This window comes from Papio anubis, chromosome 14, assembly GCF_008728515.1.
Source record: "Papio anubis isolate 15944 chromosome 14, Panubis1.0, whole genome shotgun sequence".
Taxonomy (NCBI): Eukaryota; Metazoa; Chordata; class Mammalia; order Primates; family Cercopithecidae; genus Papio; species Papio anubis.
In genome coordinates this window covers 45,721,485-45,743,868 of record NC_044989.1, presented here as the reverse complement: position 1 = coordinate 45,743,868, position 22,384 = coordinate 45,721,485, and the positions used below count along the sequence as shown (strand labels likewise).

The following is a 22,384-nucleotide window of genomic DNA, read 5'->3' as shown; positions in this document are numbered from 1 at the left end:
TACTGAAGGCTGAGATGTGGTGGCAGTTTCTTAATATAAGACAATAATGAAGTCTGCTGCATCAGTGGACTCTCCTCTCACAAAAGGTTTCTCTGTAGCATGTGATGCTGTTTGGTAGCATTTTACATTCAGTAGAACTTTATTTAAAATTGAAGTCCATGTTATCCATTCCTGCTGCTGCTGCTTTATCAACAAAGTTTATGTAATATTTGATATCTTTTGTCATTTCCACAATGTTCATATAGCATCTTCACCAGGAATAGATTCCACGTCAAGAAGCCACTTTCTTTGCTTATCCCTAAGAAAGCAGCTCCTCATTATGTCAAGTTTGATTGTGAGATTGCAGCAATTCAGTTACATCTTCAGGGTCCACTTCTAATTCTAGTTTTCTTGCTATTTCCACCACATGTGAAGTGGCTTTCTCCACCAAAGTATTGAATCTCTCAAAGTCATCCATGAGAGTTGAAATCAGCCTCCTCCAAACTCTGGTTAATGTTGACATTTTGCCCTCCTCCCATGAATTATGAATGTTATTAATAGCATCTGGAATGGTAAATCCTTTTCCAAAAATTTTCAACATACTTTGCCCAGATCCTCAGAGAAATCACCATCTGTGGTAGCTATAGCCTTACAAAATGTATTTCTTAAAAAATAAGACTTGAAAGTCAAAATTACTCCATGACCCATGGTATACAGAATGGATGTTGTGTTAGTAGGCATGAAAACAGTATTAATCTTGTACACCTCCATCAGAGCTCTTGAATGACAGGTGCATTGTCAATGAGCACTAATATTTTGTAAGGAATCTTTTTTTCTGAGCAGTAGGTCTCCACGGTGAGCTTAAAATATTCAGTAAGCCATGCTGTAAACATATGTGCCATCATGCAAGCTTTGTCGTTTCATTGATAGAGCACAGGCAGTGGACTCTCCTGTCACAAAAGGTTTATCTGTAGCATGTGATGCTACATAATCTAGCATAATTCTTAAGAACCCAGGGATTTTCAAAATGGCAAATGAGCCTTGACTTCAACTTAAAGTCACCAGCTGCATTCCCCTCTGATAAAATGAGTCAGGCTGTCTTTTGAATCTTTGAAGCCAGGCATTGACTTCTCCTCTCTAGCTATGAAAGTCCTAAATGAAATGGCATCTTCTTCCACGAGAAAGCTATTTTGTTTACATTGACAATCTGCTGTTTATTATAGCCACCTTCATTATGATCTTAACTAGATCTTCTGGATAACTTGCTGTCGCTTCTATATCAGCAATTGCTGTTTCATCTTGTACTTTTATGTTAGGAAGATGGCTTCTTTCCTTAACCCTCACAAACCAGCCTTTGCTGTCTTCAAACTTTTCTTTTGCAGCTTCCTCACCTCTCTCAGCTTTCATGGAATTGAAGAGAGTTAGGACCTTGCTCAGGATTACACTTTGGCTTAAGGGAATGTTGTGGCTGGTTTAATCACTCAAACTTTCTCCATATCAGCAAAAAGTTGTTTTGCTTCCTTATCATTTGTGTGTTCACTGGAGTCACACTTTTAATTTCCTTCAAAAACTCTTCCTTTGCATTCACCACTTTGCTAACTGGCCCAAGATGGCCACCTTTCAGCCTTTCTCCGCTTTCAACATGTCTTTTCAATAAGCTTAATTACTTCTAGCTTTTGATTTAAAGTAAGAGACATGCGACTCTTCTTTTTACTTGAACTCTTAGAGGCCATTGTAGGGTTATTTATTGGCCTAATTTCAATACCATTGTGTCTCAGGGAATAGGGAGGCCCCAGGAGAGGGAGAGAGGGGAATAGCCACTTGGTGGAGCAGTCAGAACACACACATCATTTATTGATTAAGTTTGTTACCTTATAGGTGTGGTTCGTGGTGTTCTAAAACAATTACAATAGTGATATCAAAGATCATTGGTCACAGATTACCATAACAAATATAATTTAATTTTGAAATATTGCTGAGAGTTACCAGAATGTAACACAGTGACCAGAAGTGTGCCCATGCTGTTGGAAAAATGGTGCCAATAGACTTGCCCAACTCAGGGTTGCCACAAATTTTCAATTTGTAAGAAATGCAGTGTCTGAGAAGCACAATAAAATGAAATGCAATACAATGAGGTATCCATATATTCTTAAATTCTTGACTTGGTTTACTGTTGTGGGGGCTTTTCTTGTTGTTTTTACTCAAAAGTATATAGGCAATGTATACGTGTTGAAAATCATTCTTACTTTTAAATGTTACATTTACATCACACATTTAAATGTTAGGCTAAAGAAATAATACTTGCTTTAGAGAAATTCAAGCATATCTCTACTTTAAATCTGTAATAATGAATGTGGTTATTAGAGAAAAGCATTTCTCCTATCACCTTCAGTGCTTGCACTAACTAACCTTTTGTAATTGATTTCTTTAAATAATAAAGATGTATGTGAAGGCCTTGGAATCCCTATCTCTTCTGGGAGAGAAATAGATTGTATAACACCAGCTCAATGTTCTCTAAGCTTGCTTTGCAAGGAGCTATATGTCACTATTATGTTAGATGTAGTAATAAAGGATATGAAAAAAACTTGAATGATCTTGCGTTGAACTTGATGTTCACAGTAGATAAGTAGATCTTATGTCTGATTAGAGAAGTGGTACAAATCAGTGACTGGAGAATCTGAGAGTCACTTGCAAGAGATGACTTTTGTTTCCAGACCTTGAACAGCTTAACATGGAAACAGGCACAGGATTTTCCTTGATGGTCTTAATATTTTCACTTAATGAATTTATATTTCATCCAACCTGTATGAGAAGGTGACACTGATCAGCTTCCATGTGTTTTGAAAATGGAAGCAGTTCATGTAGAAAGACTCAACGTAAATATGCTACTGGAGAGGGAGGTTACCTTTAGAACTATTCGTAAGAGTTGTAATATCTTTTTTTCTAGCTAACTCTATCTTATAAATGAAAGATGTGAATTTTTATTGATATTTGGTAAAAAAATGACAATAAATGACGATCAAGTAAAATCGTGACACAGTTAAAGGAATGTTTGAAATTAACTCTAAAGTTTCTTGAGCATGGATTGTAATGGTCAAGAAAGGGATGTAATTAGAACTATGGTGTGTTAAGAGACAAGCAGTTGGGACAGAAGGAGATCACTTGCCAGGGCAATCTTGCAGTCATATTCAAGGCCACATGAGTATATTCATTAGCCAAGTAGCTTGATCTCTGGTTGCATTAAGATATGATTCTGCTGGGTGCAGTAGCTCATGCCTGTAATCCCAACACTTTGGAAGGGTGAGGCAAGAGGATTGCTTGAGCCCAGGAGTTCAAAGCTGCAGTGAACTGTGATGGCACCACTGTAGTCTATCCAGGGCAACAGAGTGAGACCCTATCTCTAAAAAAAGGGAACTTTAAAAAAGGAGGTAATTATATCATTTGTTCATTATTTGGGGGACCTAGTTCTAATAAGCATATTTGACATATAAAAATATCATATTTGTAATGATGCAGAATTATTTAAAACAAGATTTTGCTTGCTCTGTGAAGCATGAGGTATCCTATTATGCTTTACATAAAGAATGAATAGGTAATCTTGTAAGTATAGGGAATAAACGTTTTATTTGTTTTTCTAAATCTATAATCCTGTCAAACTACTTGTGTTCAAGAATGCTTAGGAATTCTGATGACATAATTCATCATAAAAGTTTGCATTTACTTTTTGTGTACGGGGAAAAGAGAACTTTGAAACTTAGCTAAATTGTTGGCCTTTTTAGAGGGATGATGAGGAGGGACAGGATTAAGTACTTACATTATGAGGAACTAATGTAAGTAATTATTAGGTACTGCTTTTCACATTAAGTCATACTTGTTTTCTGATTCTATTTTTTCAGTTTCCATAGCAAGGCGTGTACAAGATCCATTAGCTGAGCTAGTGAAAATTGAGCCGAAGCACATTGGAGTTGGAATGTATCAGGTAAAGCAATGTGGATCATTTAATTTATGAAATCCATCCATACAAGGAGCAGTACTCAAACCTGGCATAGTAATTAAGTGTCTGTGGGAGTAGATTCCCATTTTCAAGGTTATACAGTTTGTGGGAAGTAGGAGTTTTAAGTCATCAGGGAAGGAGGGAATTATTTTTGTCATCGTTGTTCTGGTGTTAATGATTTTGATTAAGACTTAGAATTGACTGTGGTCAGATTTAAAGACTATGAAAACACTGGATGAAACTAATAACTAATTTGGAGAGAGAGCCTCTTCTTTTAACATTATTATAAAAATGGAGGTGCTACAGGGACATGTTGGCTCTTTGTGTAAACCGGTATGAACTATTGATCTTTATTGACCTTTCAAGGAAATGTTTTTGGTACCTTCTCTGTCTTGTTTTTTTCCTGTATTTCCCATTCCTACTTGATTATTATAGTTCGTTTTTGGTCGTTACCCAAAATAGTCTAAAACCATTCAGTTGATTAAGTTTGTTACTTTACATGGGTGCAGTTCGTGGCATTCTAAAATAATTACAATAGTGATATCGTGCATTGATCTTGATGTTCACAGTAGTAAGTAGATCTTATGTGTGATTAGAGAAGTGGTAGGTAATAGTAGTACTCATTTTTGTTGTTACTGTATTTTTAATTCTTGAGGTTGTATGTGTTCATTGGACAATTCAAGACAGCACTAAACGTTGGCAGAGTGAATTTATGGTGATAGCAAAATAGTACGTGGGGCTTAAGTTGTCTCCAGAAGGTTTGGGTCAAATTGTTTTCCTCTTTGTCAAAAGCTGTTAATTGTGAAATAGAGTATTTCCTTCTGTATAATTTTTATGGGATTTGAATGATAGGTACTATACTACACTTTTTCTAAAGAAATATATCATGTCATGGATTTTGTGACTACTAGATATGGAAGACACCTTAGAATTCGTGTAACCCTACCCTCCTCATTTGATAGAAAAAGAGTCTGTGTCCTGGAGTACTTAAGACATTTACCCAAGATCACATGGTAGCAAAGCTTGGATTAACCTGTCATATATTGAGATTCAACTGGGAATATTTCCATTTTATAGCAAGTTGGACTAAGGCATTCAGACTTTTAACTGGACTTACTCATTTCAGAAAGATAGTTGGTAAAGGGACTGATCTAGCTACAGGTAGATAGAAATGACTGTTATCTAAAGAGTACAACTGGCTACATGCAGTGGCTCATGCCTATAATCCCAGCACTTTGGGAGGCCAAGGCAGGTGGATCACTGGAGGTCAAGAGTTTGAGACCAGCCTGGCCAACATAACGAAACTCCATCTCTACTAAAAATACAAACATTAGCCAGGTATGGTGGCGTTTACCTGTAGTCCCAGCTACATGGAAGGCTGAGGCAGGAGAATCACTTGAACCCAGGACGCAGAGGTTGCAGTGAGCCAAGATTGCGCCACAGGACTCTAGCCTGGTGACAGAGCGAGACTCCATCTCGAAAAAGAAAAAGTACAACTATAACAGTTTTGTGATACAGGCGTTATAATGAAGAGGAATTATATTCATTCAAGATAAAGTTATGGAGCATCTTGGCAAGGTAGTGGAATAAAGAGAAGCTTCCAAATTTATGAAACCTGGGCAGGCTAATAAGCTACTGACTTCAAAGAGATCTTTAAATAAATAGTGGAGACTTAACCTCCAGATTGGGATTCAGAGATAACATTTAATGTGAAAGACTTCGGAATTTATTTTAACAGCAGTGAGAAGTAATAGAAGAGTTTTAAGCAATGGGAGGTGACATAATCTGATTTATATTTTTAAGCATTGGCTCTGGCTGATCTGGGAAGAGTGACTTAGGAAGAAGAGAAGCAATAGGAACAACTAGGAGGTTCTTGTATTGGCCCAGGTGACAAATAATAGTGCTTGGACAAAGTTAATGGCAGTGAAGATGGAAAGAAGTCAAGTCTATTTTGTCAGGTCTATGTGGTAATAACTGAGGGAAAAGGAATTATGAAGAATTTGCTCCAAGGGTTCTGATATGTAGATGATGCTTGAGTAGAGCAGGTTTGGTGGATTAAAATCAGTAATTCAGTTTTAGACATGTTAAGCTTGAGATGCCTATAAGAAATTCAAGGAAAGATGTCAAATAGGAGTTGGATATACGAGTCTGAGATTTAAAAAAATAGCTGTATTAGCATTGGACCACTCACTGTTCAGCAAATAATGAAACTAAGAACGTGATCAAGATGGTAGGCTGAATTAATGCTTTTCTTTAATTACACTACCATCATCAGCTGCATATTCACAACTCCTAATTCCATGCGTTGACAGAAAAGGTGTACATGTGTACCTATATAAATATACATTTATTCGAATAAATTGATAACGACATGGGAAAACAAGAAAGGGTCCCTCCCATTAGTGGATGGAAATCTCAGGAATTCCTTACAGATACTAAGCATGAGGAATCACACCCACGGAGAAATAAAACCTGGTGGAGTCACAGTTCAAAACATATACAGATCGTTGTGTATCAATGTGTTCTTGAGGTAGGTGCAGTTCCAGGTAGAGCCAAACTAGTCAGATTCAAATAGTGGGGAGAAGGTCTGAAATATTAGATAAGGAGATACATATAGAGAAGCTAGGCCTGTAGTAACCTCCTCCGCCAATATACTCTGAATCCAAGCTAAAGCAATGACCTTAACATAGGCCAGAGAGGCTGGGAGATACCTCAAGAGACCTTCGATTGTCAGGAAGCTCAAGGAGCCTCATCCTGAGAAGACAAATTCCTGCCATGTACATGACACCTGGCATGATGTCCCACATTTCCCACATTATCACTGGAGGTGAGGAATAGTAAACAGAAACAGCATACATAGACAGACAGTTAGGGACTCTGAAACGATCTCACTACCAAGAATGATTAAACATTTGAGGAAAACCTATGGTAGACAAATGAGGCACCAAACTTAATAAACAAAAGGCAATACCCAGTGAGACAATGAATAGGTAAGAGAGACTTTGAAATAAGTGAAAGTAAGATTCACAGAGAGAAAAGAGAGATTATTGCATTTATAAAGAACATATGTATTAAAATGAATGCAAACCTATCAAATATCTTAGAATTTAAGAATGTAATTACCAGGATTAAAATGCATAATTGGACTAAATAGAGTGGACACAGTTAAAAGCAAATTAATGAATTGGAAGATTGAGTTCCTTCAGAATACAGTTTTGAACTGAAAACGGTGGAAAGCATGAACAAAAGTCACACAATATAGAAGACATTCTAAACCTTCAGTGTTCATCTGATGTAAAATTGAAATAGTATGGAGTTATAATCACAGAAGTAATAGAAGGAAATTTTCCCAAACTGAAGACAGACAAGTCTTCTGAAAACACCTTATGAGGGCAGAAGTAAAGAATAACAAAAGGCCTACACTAAATGCTTGCTTATGAAATTTCAGAATACGTGATAAAGAGGAACTGACAAAGTATTCAGAGAGCAAACATAGTTTATCTGCAAAGGAAAGAATGAGATTGACATCAGGCCTATTATTGATAAAAAAATAAATGATAGAAGATAGAATGCAGTAATTGTGAAGTTGTGGGAAAAAAACATTTTGAACTTACAATTCTAAATGAGGCAAACCATCAATTCAGTGTGAGTGGAAAATAAAAACAATTTTGAACCTTCTCTGATTGTTTCACACCTTCTTTGAAAGAATTTATAGAAGTACTCCCTTCCCAAAAGCAGGGGAGTGTCCAAAGAAGGGAAAGACATGACATGGGAAACATGTACACACAGTAAAATGTATAGTTGAGCCTGATAGTTTTTAAAATCTATAATGTTAATCTTTAAATATTTAAGTCTGGATCAGCTCAGTTCAACATGAGAGAGTGGAAGAAAAAGAAATGATAAAAAGTATTAAGATTCTTTTTCAGGAAAAAGATTCAGATATAAATTAACTCTAGAATTTGATTAAAAATGTAACCTGAAACATATGAAGAACAACCACAAATAAGATAGTTAATATAAGTCATGAGAGTAAAATGTAAAAAGTTTATAATTTCATCCAAAGGTAGAGAAGAGAAAATAAGAAAGTATAGGAAATAAACAATAAAATATAAGGAGATAGGAATAAGTAATAGGTATTTAAAAGTGAATGGGCTAACTTCTCCTATTAATAGAATTTCAGACTTTACAAAATAAAGCACAGCTTTAAGTTATATATGTGCAAGAGACACTCCTAAAGAAAAAAACAGCCTTGATATTAAAGGTTGGGATTAAAATGTTCCACTTAAATGAAAAAGACAGCCATAGCAGTATTGACATTAGACAAAATAGAACTTAAGGCAAAATCATTAAATAGGAAAAAGAAAGATATTTCATATTAATAATAGTCTTCCAAGAAAATATAAGTGCCCTGAGCAATCTGTTACCTAAGAGCATAGCTTCAAGAAATATGCATATTACTAACTTTTCTAAAAATTAGATGAGACAAATTCACTGGTTTTGCAGGAGTCTTAGTAGACCATACCATATTAATATATACATTTTAAAAACAGCTTGAAGCTAGGCATGGTGACACACACCTGGCCTCAGCTACTTAAGATGCTGAGGCAGGCGATCATTTGAGCCCAGGAGTTTAAGGCGATAGTGAGCAATGATCATGCCTGTGCATAACCACTGCACTCCAGCCTGGATGACATAGTGAGACACTCATCTCTTAAAAAGACAAAGAAACCCAGCTTTATTGATATGTGCATAATTGCACGTATACAATTCATTCATTTAAAATGTACAAGTCAATGATTTTTTTAGTATAGTCATAGAGTTGTGAAAATAGAACATTTTCATCACCCCAAAAAGAAACTCATTCATTAGCAGTCATTCTCCATTGTCCTTTCTTTGCCAGCCCTAGACAACACTAATCTATTTTCCTCTAGATACTTCATATACATGAAATCATACAATATGTGGGTTTTTATGATTGACTTCTTTCATCATAATGTTTTCAGAGGTGGTCTGCATTGCAGTATGTATCAGTACTTCATTCTTTTTTTATGGCTAAGTAGTATTCCATTGTGTGTATATGTGTGTGTGAGATATTTTGTTCATTCATCAGTTGTTAGACTTTTTGATTGTTTTTACCTTTCAACTATTATAAATAATGCTGCTGTGAACATTTTCATTCAAGTTTCTATGTATGTTTTTATTTCTCTTGGATGTATACCTCAGAGTGGATTTGCTGGGTCATTTATTAACACATAATTTTAAAGCCATGTCATGAATTAGGAAAATTATTTGCCACAAATGTATATGTGATAACTACGTATTTTATTATTAAGGTTTTGTTTTATTTTTTATTTATATACATTTGTAGTTGGTTTATATAAAATATTTACATAAAATATGTAAAGAGCCACTGCATACCATTTACTGTGGAAGATATACAAATTTCTCTCTATCAAAGAAACCCAAATTTTAAAAGCTGTTATTATTTCAACCAAACAATTAAGTAAAGTTGTAATAAGATGAAAAAATCTGTGCAAGTCAGAAGGATACAGTGAGGTGAACATTTATATACACTGCTGGTAGAAGTCTAAATTACTGTTTCTAGCAAATAGTTAATATCTATTAAAATGCACTTGTAAAAATTCATTTCTTTTAGTTCTCCCTTTAGCTAGTTCTAAGACAGTAAGAACTGCTGATAAGATTCATACATAAGTTTGCTGTAATAGCAAAATATTAGAAGCAACTATAATAGCAAAATAGTTTTTAAAATTATGGTATGAGTTGAAATATACAACTATTTAAAACAGGCTTTCAAGGAAGATTTAATAACGTGAGAAATTGCTCTTGACATAATATTTTTAAATTTCAACAAAGTGGTTGATGCAGAATAAAAACAATTTGCCGGGTGCGGTGGCTCACGTCTGTAATCCCAGCACTTTGGGAGGCTGAGGCAGGTGGATCATGAGGTCAGGAGATCGAGACCATCCTGGCTAACAAGGTGAAACCCCATCTCTACTAAAAAATACAAAAAAAAATTTAGCCGGGCGTGATGGTGGGGCTTGTAGTCCCAGCTACTCTGGAGGCTGAGGCAGGAGAATGGCGTGAACCCAGGAGGCGGAGCTTGCAGTGAGCTGAGATCGTGCCACTGCACTCCAGCCTGGGCGACAGAGCGAGACTCCGTCTCAAAAAGAAAAATAAATAAATAAAAAAAGAAAACCAATTTGTGTTTTAAAAATGTAGGCATGCGTTTACATTGAAGAAAAAAACTCAGCAGGTGACTGATACTTATTCTTCGGTTGATGTGATTTTTTTTTTCACTTTTTGTTTTCCAGACTTCCTATAGTGAATATGTATTAGGAAAAATTTGTTGTGAAATGTGTAGCCATTACCATAGATTTCCCTTACAACCAGAGTGGGACTGAATTTATTTTTAATCTGTACTTCTAAGTACTTTCAGTGTAAACTTAATACTTATTTTCATTTTGATTTAAGATACGAGTAGATGGACAAACACTGCTGATTTAAAAAATGAAAGCTGTTCAAAGAGAGAATGTTAAATAGATGAAATAATAGAAGCTATAATATTATTTCAATAGAAACTAAAATACTTTTGGTTTAATAACAGCTAAAATGCTAAAGGCAGCATTCCAATCCTTGTCTTAGAAAATGGGGAGAGGTGATTTTAAAAACACATGCCTGTCATTATTTCTGGAGAGAGAGGCAGCCAGTGTGGTCAAATGACAACATATCCCTAACTGACCCCTAAAGACTTTGCTGGAAAGTGGCTTGGTGTTACTCCCAAGAAAACACTCCAGAGTGAGAGCAGGATGATGCAGGGTTGGCTCTGTTGAGTTCTCTGGGACATGGGGAATGGTGGTTTAGCTTGGCCTTGTCATATCCTGAAAGCACAACTTAAATACACTGGATTTACTTGATATTTTTTTCTTCTTTGGACTGTGTTTTAGATATTTTCATGCTCATTAACACCTCCATTTGGTAATGAACACACACAGTAAAGTAGGAAAGACTCAGAACAGTGCTCTTTCCTCCTTTTGTGCCTCTCTGTTAGATCATTTGATGATGATAGAGAATGAAATGGTTGGCCAAAATAAGTTTTTGGAACTCTTATTGGATTCTATATCCAGCCATCTTTATTCTTCATTATTGTGGATAATGAATAGTTACTGTAAAAGGAAAATCATCTTCCCAGCGGAAATTTTTCACAGTAAAACCTCAAAGGTGGGAATTTGCATTTTCTTTCATTCCTGCTCTGTGGGATCAATTCTATGTAAAAACAAATCAAAAAAATAAAAAACAACTTAAACTGTTTTATAGTCAACATGTAGAGATTATTAAATGGAGTTTTAGTTTAGGTCTGAATAAAGTAAGGTTTCTCATCTGTTCTACAGTGTTTGCTCATATCTTTTAAAACATGTTAATTCCTTAATTATCATTGTATAGTGGGATACAGAAAAGAGTCTGTCCCATGCCCAGTCACCTAGGTGACTTTTGTCTGGATTTTTGCCCCATACACAAAAGCAGTATTTTGAAATAGAGAAAACACAAAGGTGAAACAGAGGAAATTGTTCTAAAACTGAGGCATTATTTACACAGCTGAATTCTCTGCCAAAATGGTTTTGCAATCTTGTCCCTTGACTCTAAGGCCCAGGATATGGGCTGTACTGAATCTTTGCTTTACAAGGTATTATAAGTGAAATTCAGAGTTAGCCTTGCAATTCCGATATTGCATTCACTTGTGACAAAGCAGAGACCTAACTGAAGGAAAACAAGTAATTGACCTTGACTAGGTGTATGAACCCATCTCATGTGTTAGAATTTGCTATTTATTCCTTAAATTTCAAGTTTTAAAATTTCTTTTCTGGGTATTTTTCGCTTCAGGATGAATTATGCTTCCTATGTTGAAATATTAGCTTTAGTTTTCTCAAGTTCCTAGAAATCACCAACAATGTAATAAGCCATATATATACACACATAACCTAGTGTAACACCATTACTTATCTTTAAAAGAAATGTGAAATGATAGCGTGATTTGAAGAACCTTTTACCAATAATGCCTTAAATTATTAAAATGACATATCTAATTTCCTTTATCTTTTGTTTGCTTACTCTGTGTATGTCATTGACCTTGGCGGTGAAACTAGATCCATTTCAGTTTCAAGTTCACCTTCTAGTTTTCTAGTTTCATACGTTAGCACAAAAATCACTGTTACAATTTCTAAAACTTTGAGGTACTTTCAGTGTTTAAAACTAATAATTATATGATCATTTAAAAAATTATATGACATTAAAAATACTATCATAAAGGAAAAGATTAGTAAATTCTACTGCGTTAGAATATAAAACATCTCTCAGTCAGAAAACAATATATTGACCATCCATAGACAGGGAGAAGGTATTATATTTACAACACATAAACTGTAAATGATACGGAATATATAAAGATTTCTTGGAAATCAAGACATGAAAAGACAGTTCCAGAGAAAAACAGGCAAAGGCTATGAATAGGCAATTCACAGAAGAGGAGATACAAAAGAATAATAAAGATAGGAAAAAAATTCTTTCTCTCACCATGAATGGAGGAAATGCACGCTAAAGCCATAAACCCTTCAGGCTGTTGTTAATAATTAGTCTGATAATTCAGATGTTAGCAAGCATGTGGAACACTTGGAATCTTTTACATTATTTGTAGCCGTATAAATTGGTACCACCACTTTGGAGAGCAGTGGAAGTTAACAAAGTTGGAGATGAGAATTCTCTTCAACTCGACAATTCTGTTGCAAAATGTATATAGCCTAGAAAAATTCTCTAAAGTGAACATAAGAAGACATACACAATAAATTCATTGAGACTGGGCATGGTTGCTCACACTTGTAATCCCAACACTTTGGGAGCCCAGGAGTTTAAGACCAGCCTGAGTGACATAGTGAGACCTCATCTGTACAAAAAAATAAAACAATTAGCTGAGCACGGTGGTGCACACCTGTAGTCCCAACTACTGGGGTGGCTGAGGTGGAAGGATCACTTGGGCCTGGAAGATCAAGGCTGCCGTGAGCTGTGATTACGCCACTGCACTCCAGCTGGGGCAACAGAGTGAGACCCTGTGTCAAAAAAAAAAATTAATTGAAGCAATATTTATAGTAGTGAAAATTTGGAAATACTGTGCTCATCATCTGGAAACTGGAAAGATATACTAGTAAAGTCAAGACTGTGAAAGAGCAGACAGATAGACAGACAGACAGACAGATAGATAGATAGAGCAGTGAAAATGACCCAGTTAGAGCTGCTAGATTAATACAGAGAAACCTCATAAGATGTAATGTTAAGAGAGAACGTAAGTTGCAGAATATGTACAGTATTATGGGACTGATAAAAAATTTAAAAATATAAAATATATAGTGTTTATGAATACCTATATATAGTAAGATTATAAAAATAAGCACAGAATTTAAGATGATAGTTTGGATGGGGCATTGAATGAGAGAAAAATGGGAACTAGGAGAGGTACGCCAGGAGTTTCAATCATATTTATAATATCTTATTTCTTAAACTGGTTGGTGTATCTTATACTCTGTAACTTTTGTTAAATATTTCATAAGTTTTTAAAAAGATGCAGGAAAGCTTGATCAAATGCTAAAGATGCTTTAACTTGGGAACTTTGGCTTTCAGTTGGTTTTAGTGTCTTCCCTATACATTGATGGATGTGTGTGTACGTGTGTATGTTACAATGAGAATTTACTTATAATCAGAAAAAAGCTATTTTCATTGTTAGTGAAAATTTAAATATACATTTAATATTATAGGTCACCTTTCCCTTCATAATATTCTTAGAAATCTTTGTCAAGCCCCTAATGTTGCACGAAGTCAAATGCTTTGTAAGGCACAGTTTTGACACTATCTTAAAACATACCTTATCTCATAAATAGTAGGTTTTTCTTCTGTGAATTTTAAGAATTAAATAGTTATTTTTCCCCCATAGTCATTTTAGACAGACGTGGCCTACGACAAACCTGTAGACTGCCAAATTTCTAGTGCTCATATACGGGGCAGAGTTGGGTAGAGCAGATGTTTAAGGAATTATGGTATATGTTACAACAATGGTACTGTCATTTAACTAGCATTTATCATATACTATTTTCTTTTCGCCATTACCTCCTTCCCTTACTCTTAAATTATTTAAATGAGAAACCTTAACATTATGCAGGGGACTTTTTAAAAATGCCTAGGCTACATCCCCAGAGATTATAGTTTAATTGGTCTGGGGGTGGGCCCCACATGTCAACAAGCTTCTTAAAATTCACTTGTGATTCATATGTACAACCAGGGCAGAGAATCACTAGTTCTCAAAATACAGTCACTAGAATAGCACCATCAATATCATCTCCAATTTGCTAGAAATGCACATTCTTTCACTTCCCTCCCAGACCTGTAGGATCAGAAATTCTGGGGGATTGGACCTGTAATCTGTGTTTTATTGGCGTAGGTTTGAGAACCACTGGTCTCTAATGCTCCTCAAACTTGACTATGCTTATAAAATCCCTTTGTTAAATATGCAAATTCTGATTCAGTTAACCTGGAGTGAGCAATGAGAGTCTGTGTTTCTTAGTAAGCACTCAGGTGATAACTGTGCTGCTGGTCTGTTGTGATTAACAGGAGACCCTGCTGAAGGTCTCCTGGGCCCTCAGGCCTGTTGAATCAGAATCTGATTTTAACAAGATTTCTAGGTGTTTTGAATGCACATTGCAGTGTATGTAATGTAGGAGGAAAATTAGGACATGCCAGTATCTAAGGGTGAGAGTTTGAAGAAGCAAAAATCCGTATTGTAAAACACTGCCAAGATGAAATAGGAACAGAACTGAAAAATGTGTCTTTTGTGTTTAATTTTAAATGTTTCCTTTAAAGAAATTTTCCTTTTAAGTGAACTTACCCATTTAAAATGTTGATGATGACCATAAAAATAATTTCACTGGAGCGGTGGAGGCGGAAGTCAGAAAGAAGTAAATCCGGGACTGAATGAAGGGTAAGCATTTGAGAGACAAGTGTATGCAAATGTTTAGGGAAGAGAGTTATTTAAGGAGGTCAGGATTTGAAGGTGTTGAATGTCACTGGGAGGAGGTAGAAGTAGAGAATGAGAAAGTGAATATGCTGAAGAGGGAGGCAGCTGGTTGCCTGAGGAGATGGCATCCACAGGATGCCTCCAGGAATAGCCTAAGGAAGAAAATGGAGAGGAACTCCAGAGAGACTCCTGTGGGGTAGTAGGTGCCTGGGAAGAGATGGAAGATAGCAGGACTGTAAGGAGTTGTTCCCCTACATTTCTTATCTTCTCTGTGAAGCAGGAACCTGCTCCCGGCTAACTGCCCCCTCAACACACACAAAAGAACAGCTAGTGTTAAGTGTCTGAAATCACAGTATTTATTTGCTTACTGTGTTTCTCTTCTAATGCAATAAAAGCCCTTATATGAGGGCAGGGTGTTTCCTCCTCTTGTATTTACAGCTCCCAGGACCTGGCACATGGTAGATACTCAGTAAGTATTTCTGAATGAATGCATGGTAAATTATTGGTATAGTTGACCATTTATTGTATTTTTTTAAACTTTATTATAAACACACTATAAAATTTTGTAGCCTCTCCAAATTATTGTTGAAGTGGGATCAGAACTGAAAATGTGTCTATTGTGTTTAATTTTAAAACAATTCTTGTTCATTTAAAATAAAAAAAAGTAACCTGGTCACAAATGTTCTTAGATCCAGGTGTTTTGAATGCACTGTAATGTAATGCACTGTAACGTGCATTCAGAACACCTGGAAATCTTGTAAAAATCAAGGTTACATTAAAAAGTGTAGCCTTTCACTTAAATTTTTAAACCTGAACTGTTAACTGGTATTTTTAAAATGAAACTCCTTTGAAGAAAATATGTTGAAAATCATTGTTTTCCTTTCTAGTTTTCTTCCAGTCTTATACTTTGATCCTTAAAAGTGTTAAGTCCTTTATGTTCAAGGTAAGAATTTGTTCAGTTTTTTGTCCAGACAGGGACCTTGGTGTGTTCTTGCAGTCTGGATCATTTCCCAGCAGAATTTTGATAGTCACATTCGTGTGTGTGTGTGTGTGTGTGTGTGTATATATATACACACACACACATAAATGTATACTTGTGTATATAGTCAGCCCTTCATATCTGGGGCGTCCAAATTCAACTAATTACGGATTGAAAATATTGAGGGGAAAAAAAGGATAGTTGCATCTGTACTGAACATGTACAGACTTTTTTTCCTTGTCATTGTTGCCTAAACCATACAGTATAACAACTATTTAAATAGCCTTTACACTGTATTAGGTATTGTAAGTAATCTAGAGATGATTTCAAGTATACAGGAGGTTGTGCAGCATAGGTTAAATGCAAATACTACACCATTTTGTATCAGGGCCTTGAGTACCTATGGATTCGGATATCTGCAGGGAGTCCTAGAAAAAATCCCCCATGGATACCAAGGGATGACTCTGTGTGTGTGTGTGTGTGTGTGTGTGTGCGCGCACGCGTGCACGTTCACGCACAATTTCAACCATGACAGTTTCTTTTTAACAGAGTATTGGTACTCGATTGAGAATAGTTATGACAAATGTGTAAAGATGTTGGTAAAACTACTTTATTATTTCATAAATAGCCTTTTTTTCTTATTTTATTAGGTTGTATTTGGCATACAACTTACTTTTTATACTTTTGTATACATTTTTAGAGCTTTAGTGTTCAGACTTCAGTTTCCTGAAAATATTCTGTCTCATTTACACATTCTGTGATCTGGAACACTGATCCAGTCTCCAATTTTGTGTCTCAGCGTTTTTCTCTGTGCGAATTTCAAGCCCTTGGATTTAGTTTATAGTGAATGGCTGGCCTTGTGAAGGCCTTGTTAACATATTCAAAATGTAATCTGTCTCAAAGCTGAGGTAGTGACCAGAATAACCAATGCCACATTCTTTCCCTTCTTTATGATAGAATGCTTTGTGTAATTCAGTGTATGGAGGTGACACTTACAGCTCTTTACTACTTGACCCTTTATAAGGACTGTTATTTCTTTATTGTATTTGCCATTTAACCAATGATCTGAGGACATGAAATGTCTTTTCAAAAGGTGCCTTAGAACATCGTTTTTCTGTGAATTGGTAAGCAAAAGGTTCTTGAAACCTAATGGGATAGGAGAGAGCTATCTTGCACACCTCATCTCCCTTCTGTTCTCTTTTGACTTGGATCTTTCTGTGGGAGTTCTGTATGTGAGCACCTGCTTGAAAGGTGTTTGATAATTTAGGGCCAGAGAGCATTAGAACAGCCATGTAGTTGAAGTGAGAATGCCTAAGGAAAGTGGAGAAGGAGTGCTATGGCTGAAGGAACTAGAGTTCTTTAATTTAGCATCCATCTCTTCATTTCTTTACCCCCTCCGCAATGCATGTTCTGTTTTTGGTGGAAGTAATCCTTACCAGGACACATCAGAGGAATGTTCTTTGATTATGGCTAAATCAGCAATTAGGACTTCTAATGTAAAGTATAATATCTTTATCCAAGAAAAATCTGTGTTACCATGGGATTCATCAGAATAGAATTTTTCCTTTAAAGTGAACTTATTCATCAAAATGTAAGTTATGGACATTCTTAGTAATTTTATCTTTGATACAGAGCCCTAAGGAAGTTTTTAGTATACTGGCTATGTGTGGATGCATGTATTGGTGTGTGTGGATGCACAGTTTGTAGACTAAAAATAGTGCAATAAGATTACTCCAAAAATGTTTAATCCTTCATAAAAGTATTACTGCTTTGCTGAATTTTGGGATATAATGTATGGATATAATGTTTGGCACACTAAGAATCTTGGATGTAATGTTTAACTTTACTCAGGGAAAATACCATGTAATATAATAATGTTCACATTAGAAAAAATGTTGAGAACCCAAATATAAGATTGTGCTAGGTGATTATAGCAATTGAGAAGAGAAATAAAATGTATAAGTACTAGGGAGGCTACTTCTGAGAATTTCAAAACTGTATCCTGAATATCTGATACGTGTTATTTTTCAGGTATGTTGATTAACTCATTCCTTTATATGTGTGTGTTGGAGTGTGTGTTGATCATGATCTTTAAGAATAGCACAGGCTAATGTAATTGCCTGTAAGATTATCTTACATTTTGAATTTAAGGGGAAGACATCATCATTATTATAGGGACAGTAGGCATTAAATGCATAATCCTGTAGGAGGGCCTAAGGTATAAGAGTTGAGGTGGGAAATAAACCCTGCCTGCAAATTGATTATAATGTGGTACAGAGACAGGAAGGGTGGCCTTATTGAATTATGGTATGGATTCACTCATGGCAAAGTTCTCCACCCAGTCTATCTTATGCTATAGACAATTGTGTTACAGTGTCTTTCTTTCTGGCGATCATGGAAAGGAATTCTAATGGTAAAAGTCTGTAGTGAGGGAAAATTTTATTGACAAGAGATATTTCCCCCCCCGGGTTATTCTCAATAATTACATATCATTACCAGGTAAGAAAAGTTACTTATCCTAGATTTGTGTAGAATGAAAATTGTTTATCAGTCCACAGAAATACATGTGTTGTCATTTTGAACAACTAACCTTAAAAAATCTATTTTTGGGTGGGACAGTGGGCAAGTTGGCTGCCTTCTTAGTGTACTTTTTTTTTTTTTTTTTTTTTTTTTTGAGACAGAGTCTCGCTCTGTTGCCCAGGCTGGAGTGCAGTGGTGCAATCTCGGCTCACTGCAAGCTCCACCTCCCGGGTTCATGCCATTCTCCTGCCTCAGTCTCCCAAGTAGCTGGGACTACAGGCACCTGCCACCACGCCCAGCTAATCTTTTTTTTTTTGGTATTTTTTTTAGTACAGACAGGATTTCACCATGTTCGCCAGGATGGTGTCAATCTCCTCTTAGTGTACTTTTAACTCTGCTGATATATTGTCTTTAATAATCTAGATAATGGCACCCAAACTGTTTATTGTACTGTATTATTAAAAAGTGTATATTCTTTTCAAATGCATAATTGAAAGGGAGAATTTTCTGACATATACAAGGCTTTTGTTTCATTATTTATTTGGAATACATGGGGCCAGAGGGTATGAATGCAGTTAGGTTTTGTTGGAAGGGGACTTGCAAAGACTGTTTGAGGCATGATGTGCAAGTGAGTGTTTTTAAATCTCAGAGGTGTGATTATGTCATAACAGCCATAACCTCTGGGCTTGCTTTATTACTTTTATTAAAACAAATCTGTATGAGGGCGCTATGTATATTTTGGTGATGAAGGAAATGAGGTGGTTAATTTATTATGTGAACAGCACTTTCAACTAACCACAGCGTGATTCACTGGGAGTGCAGTGAAAAAGCCTAACTCTGTAGAAATGACTGCATTTTGATTTGTGGACCTTAGCTTTCAACACCACAACATGAAGTTTATCTACAAAATGATTCCCTTTTTTTCTATAGTGTTTTTGTACAATTTTAAATCTCTGTTTCTTTTCATTTTATTGTGGGAAAATAAGAATTTAGTAAATGAACTAAACAGCTCTCATCAGCAAACTAAAGAGAAAAAAGGGAGGAGGATCGACACATTAGGGCATTACGAAAGCGAGTAGCATCTTTATAGCTTCCAAATATCTCCCACATCTACCTCAGAAGAGGACTCTACAGAATAAGTCAATATTCTAAGCTCCCGATGAATGACAATAGCTATCTGAAGTCAAATAAGAGTCCGGGAAAATGAGGCACCTATTCTTCCCTTTTGTAGGATGCATTTTTAAGCAGATAGTGGAAAAGAAAATTAATCTCTTGCAAGACAATCTCTGAGATTTAAAAGTTGGGGGAGGGAGGCGGTTAAATCTCTGAGGCGTCAGTTATGGGAGAAGGTGAGGATGTGTACCACACAGAAGCACACACACTGTAGAGTGAGATTGACAGAGGGACTTGTCTAACAAGTTTGCATTGTATTGAAAGCACTTGTATACTCATAAACAGCCATTGAAAGACCAAGAAAAGGTTGTTTTCCTTGGAGTGGAGCCATATCCAGCATCATCTGGTGATGTGAACCTGCGTAGAGAGAGAGTGAAAATAGGTCATCTTCCCAGAAATATTTCTGAAAGACCCCATCATTTTCCAGATGTGCCAAGTACCAACCATTAAGAGACAGGAAGCCTTGGAAATCAGTAAGCCTTTTAACTGCCAGCAATTAAGGTATTTTATATCTGGAACATTACAAGTCTCCATGAAAGGAAGTATAACAATCAGTTTTGTATTTTATCTCTGCTTCCTTGGAGTGGCACACCACATTTCTCTTCAGATCCCTACATTTACTCTAAAAATTATGTCATTCCTTCATAACCCTTCCCCAGGAGAGTTGACAAAGTCCAGGAGAAACGTTATTTGTGTAGTTTAAAGACAGGCTATAGAGGAGAGAGGTCCACGCCCGTGGTTTCTGTAAATGGGGTAGACTGGGAGGGAGCACTGGCACGCCTGGTTAGGTTGTTATTCGGTCATCTTGACCAGTCATTCCTGGTGACTTTGTATCTACTTTGAAACTGCTTCCGTCATGGTGATTAGTAATGATTGTGGACAGCCCCAGATTGAGGTAGAAATTTCATTTTAAAGTTGGATTGTCGGCAAAACTTCGTTTTAATGGCATTAGTTGGGCCTCTCAAACTTTCAGGTATCTTCACTAGTAGAAGTAAACTATGTCCTGGACATTTCAGGGGAGGTTATGTTTGATATTACATAAGATAGCATTTAAATTTTTAAAAGAGGATTTATGTTCATAATGGTTTTGCTACTTTTTATAAGGTTGAGATTTAAGAAGTTATTCTTGGGAGTTGGTTTTGAAAAGTCTGTTACTCTTCCTTTCTCCCTTCTAAATGCCCACCACAAACCAATGCAGAACATAAGTTATTTTTAAAACATAGATAATAGAGAAGCCATAATTTCAAGGTTATCTCTGCTCTTCCCTGCCTTCCTCAGCGTTTCCTTCTGTGCCTGCTTGCTATGTGCCTGTTTCCTCAACTCCCTTCCAACCTCCTATGAGCTGCCTTTTGAAGAGGTGGTTTGTTCCCTAGTTCCTCATTCAGAGCCCTCCTCATATGGTGTGAAATACAACCAGGCTTTTAAAAAAGTGAGCCAAACTTTGTTTACGATTTGAAGCCTACTCAGATATGTGTTGACAAATCTAAGCAACTTTTTTTAGTTTTTCAAAATACAAATTTACGGGCACGCTCCCAGAATTAACATTAACGGAACACTGACCCAGTGATGGCAGCAGAATGCAGAAGATGTCTAACCCAGTCAGCTAGATGGTCAGGGCATGATTGTGAATCAAATGGAACATGGAAGTTGGCAGTGAGCCAGGACGTGTTTTCTTGTGGATAAATCCCGTGTTTATCATTAAGTTTGTAAAAGGAAATTTGGATTCTAGATTAGAATACTTGGTTAGTCACACCTTGCGCACATAACTATGCTCATTGGCCTATGCCCATCCTTGCAGTTGAGTTATTCAGGGTGTGTTTAGTGAAAATTTCCCTGAGAGATAAAGATCCTACATAGACAGGAGCCTGCTTTAAACTAAAATTTCAGAAACATTTTCACTGGCACCATCCTTGTTCGGTGTGGTTTAGTGGAAAGACCACAGAGCCCTGGACACCAAAGTGAGCTATGGACCTTGGTTTAGCTACTCATGTGTCATGTCACCTTGGGAAAGTAATTTTACCTTCTTGGAAAATAAGATAAGGATACCCGTATGTTTTCTGAAGGAATGTTAAAGGGAAAAAAATTAGACATGGAAGTGCCTGAAGGTGCATATGTGGAAGTGATTTCACTTCATGAAATCAAACAAATTTCATTCACTTTAGTACTTTTTTGTTTAAACCTTTGATGTTAAGGTCCTATTTATTCCTATTGTTTATTCATATGCTAACCTTATCAAATATTCACTGAATCATTTAATTTCAGGTTACAAGAGACCCTCAAGGTCATTTAGTTCACACCTGGCAGGTATAAGCATGTTCATTCCCTTCTGCTGAAAGGGAGGACAGAAGCAGCCAATGGGGAAAGCTTCCAAAACAAAGGATCAGAGAGAGTGGCAGCATTGCTGTGGTCATAATCCAGGAATGAGGAAGTGAAGGCCCATTGCCTGCCTCTTATAAATAGTAATGACAGGACGTGTTGCAGAAGGAAAGATAGGCATTTGAAGTTGAATTGGAAAGTACACTTTAAACTTCTGTTAGTTATTACCTACAGAATTTTTTTGTAAGTCTATAGTGTTTTACTTGTTATTCTTGTGTGTCTGATTGTTCTGTTGTGGTTTGCATCTAAATTGACTCAGTATTTTGGAGGTGGGAGTGGAAGAGGGTAG

The 22,384-nt window shown here is 36.2% G+C and overlaps 1 protein-coding gene across 1 annotated transcript in view; it reads left to right on the top strand.

The window, feature by feature from the left end:
• The window catches only part of SRBD1 (S1 RNA binding domain 1), a 220,320-nt gene that overhangs the window by 128,513 nt on the left and 69,423 nt on the right, over positions 1 to 22,384 (top strand). The window contains exon 16 of the mRNA XM_021924804.1: positions 3,876 to 3,958. Coding sequence (XP_021780496.1) covers positions 3,876 to 3,958 — 83 coding nt within the window. The remainder of the gene's footprint in view (positions 1 to 3,875; positions 3,959 to 22,384) is intronic.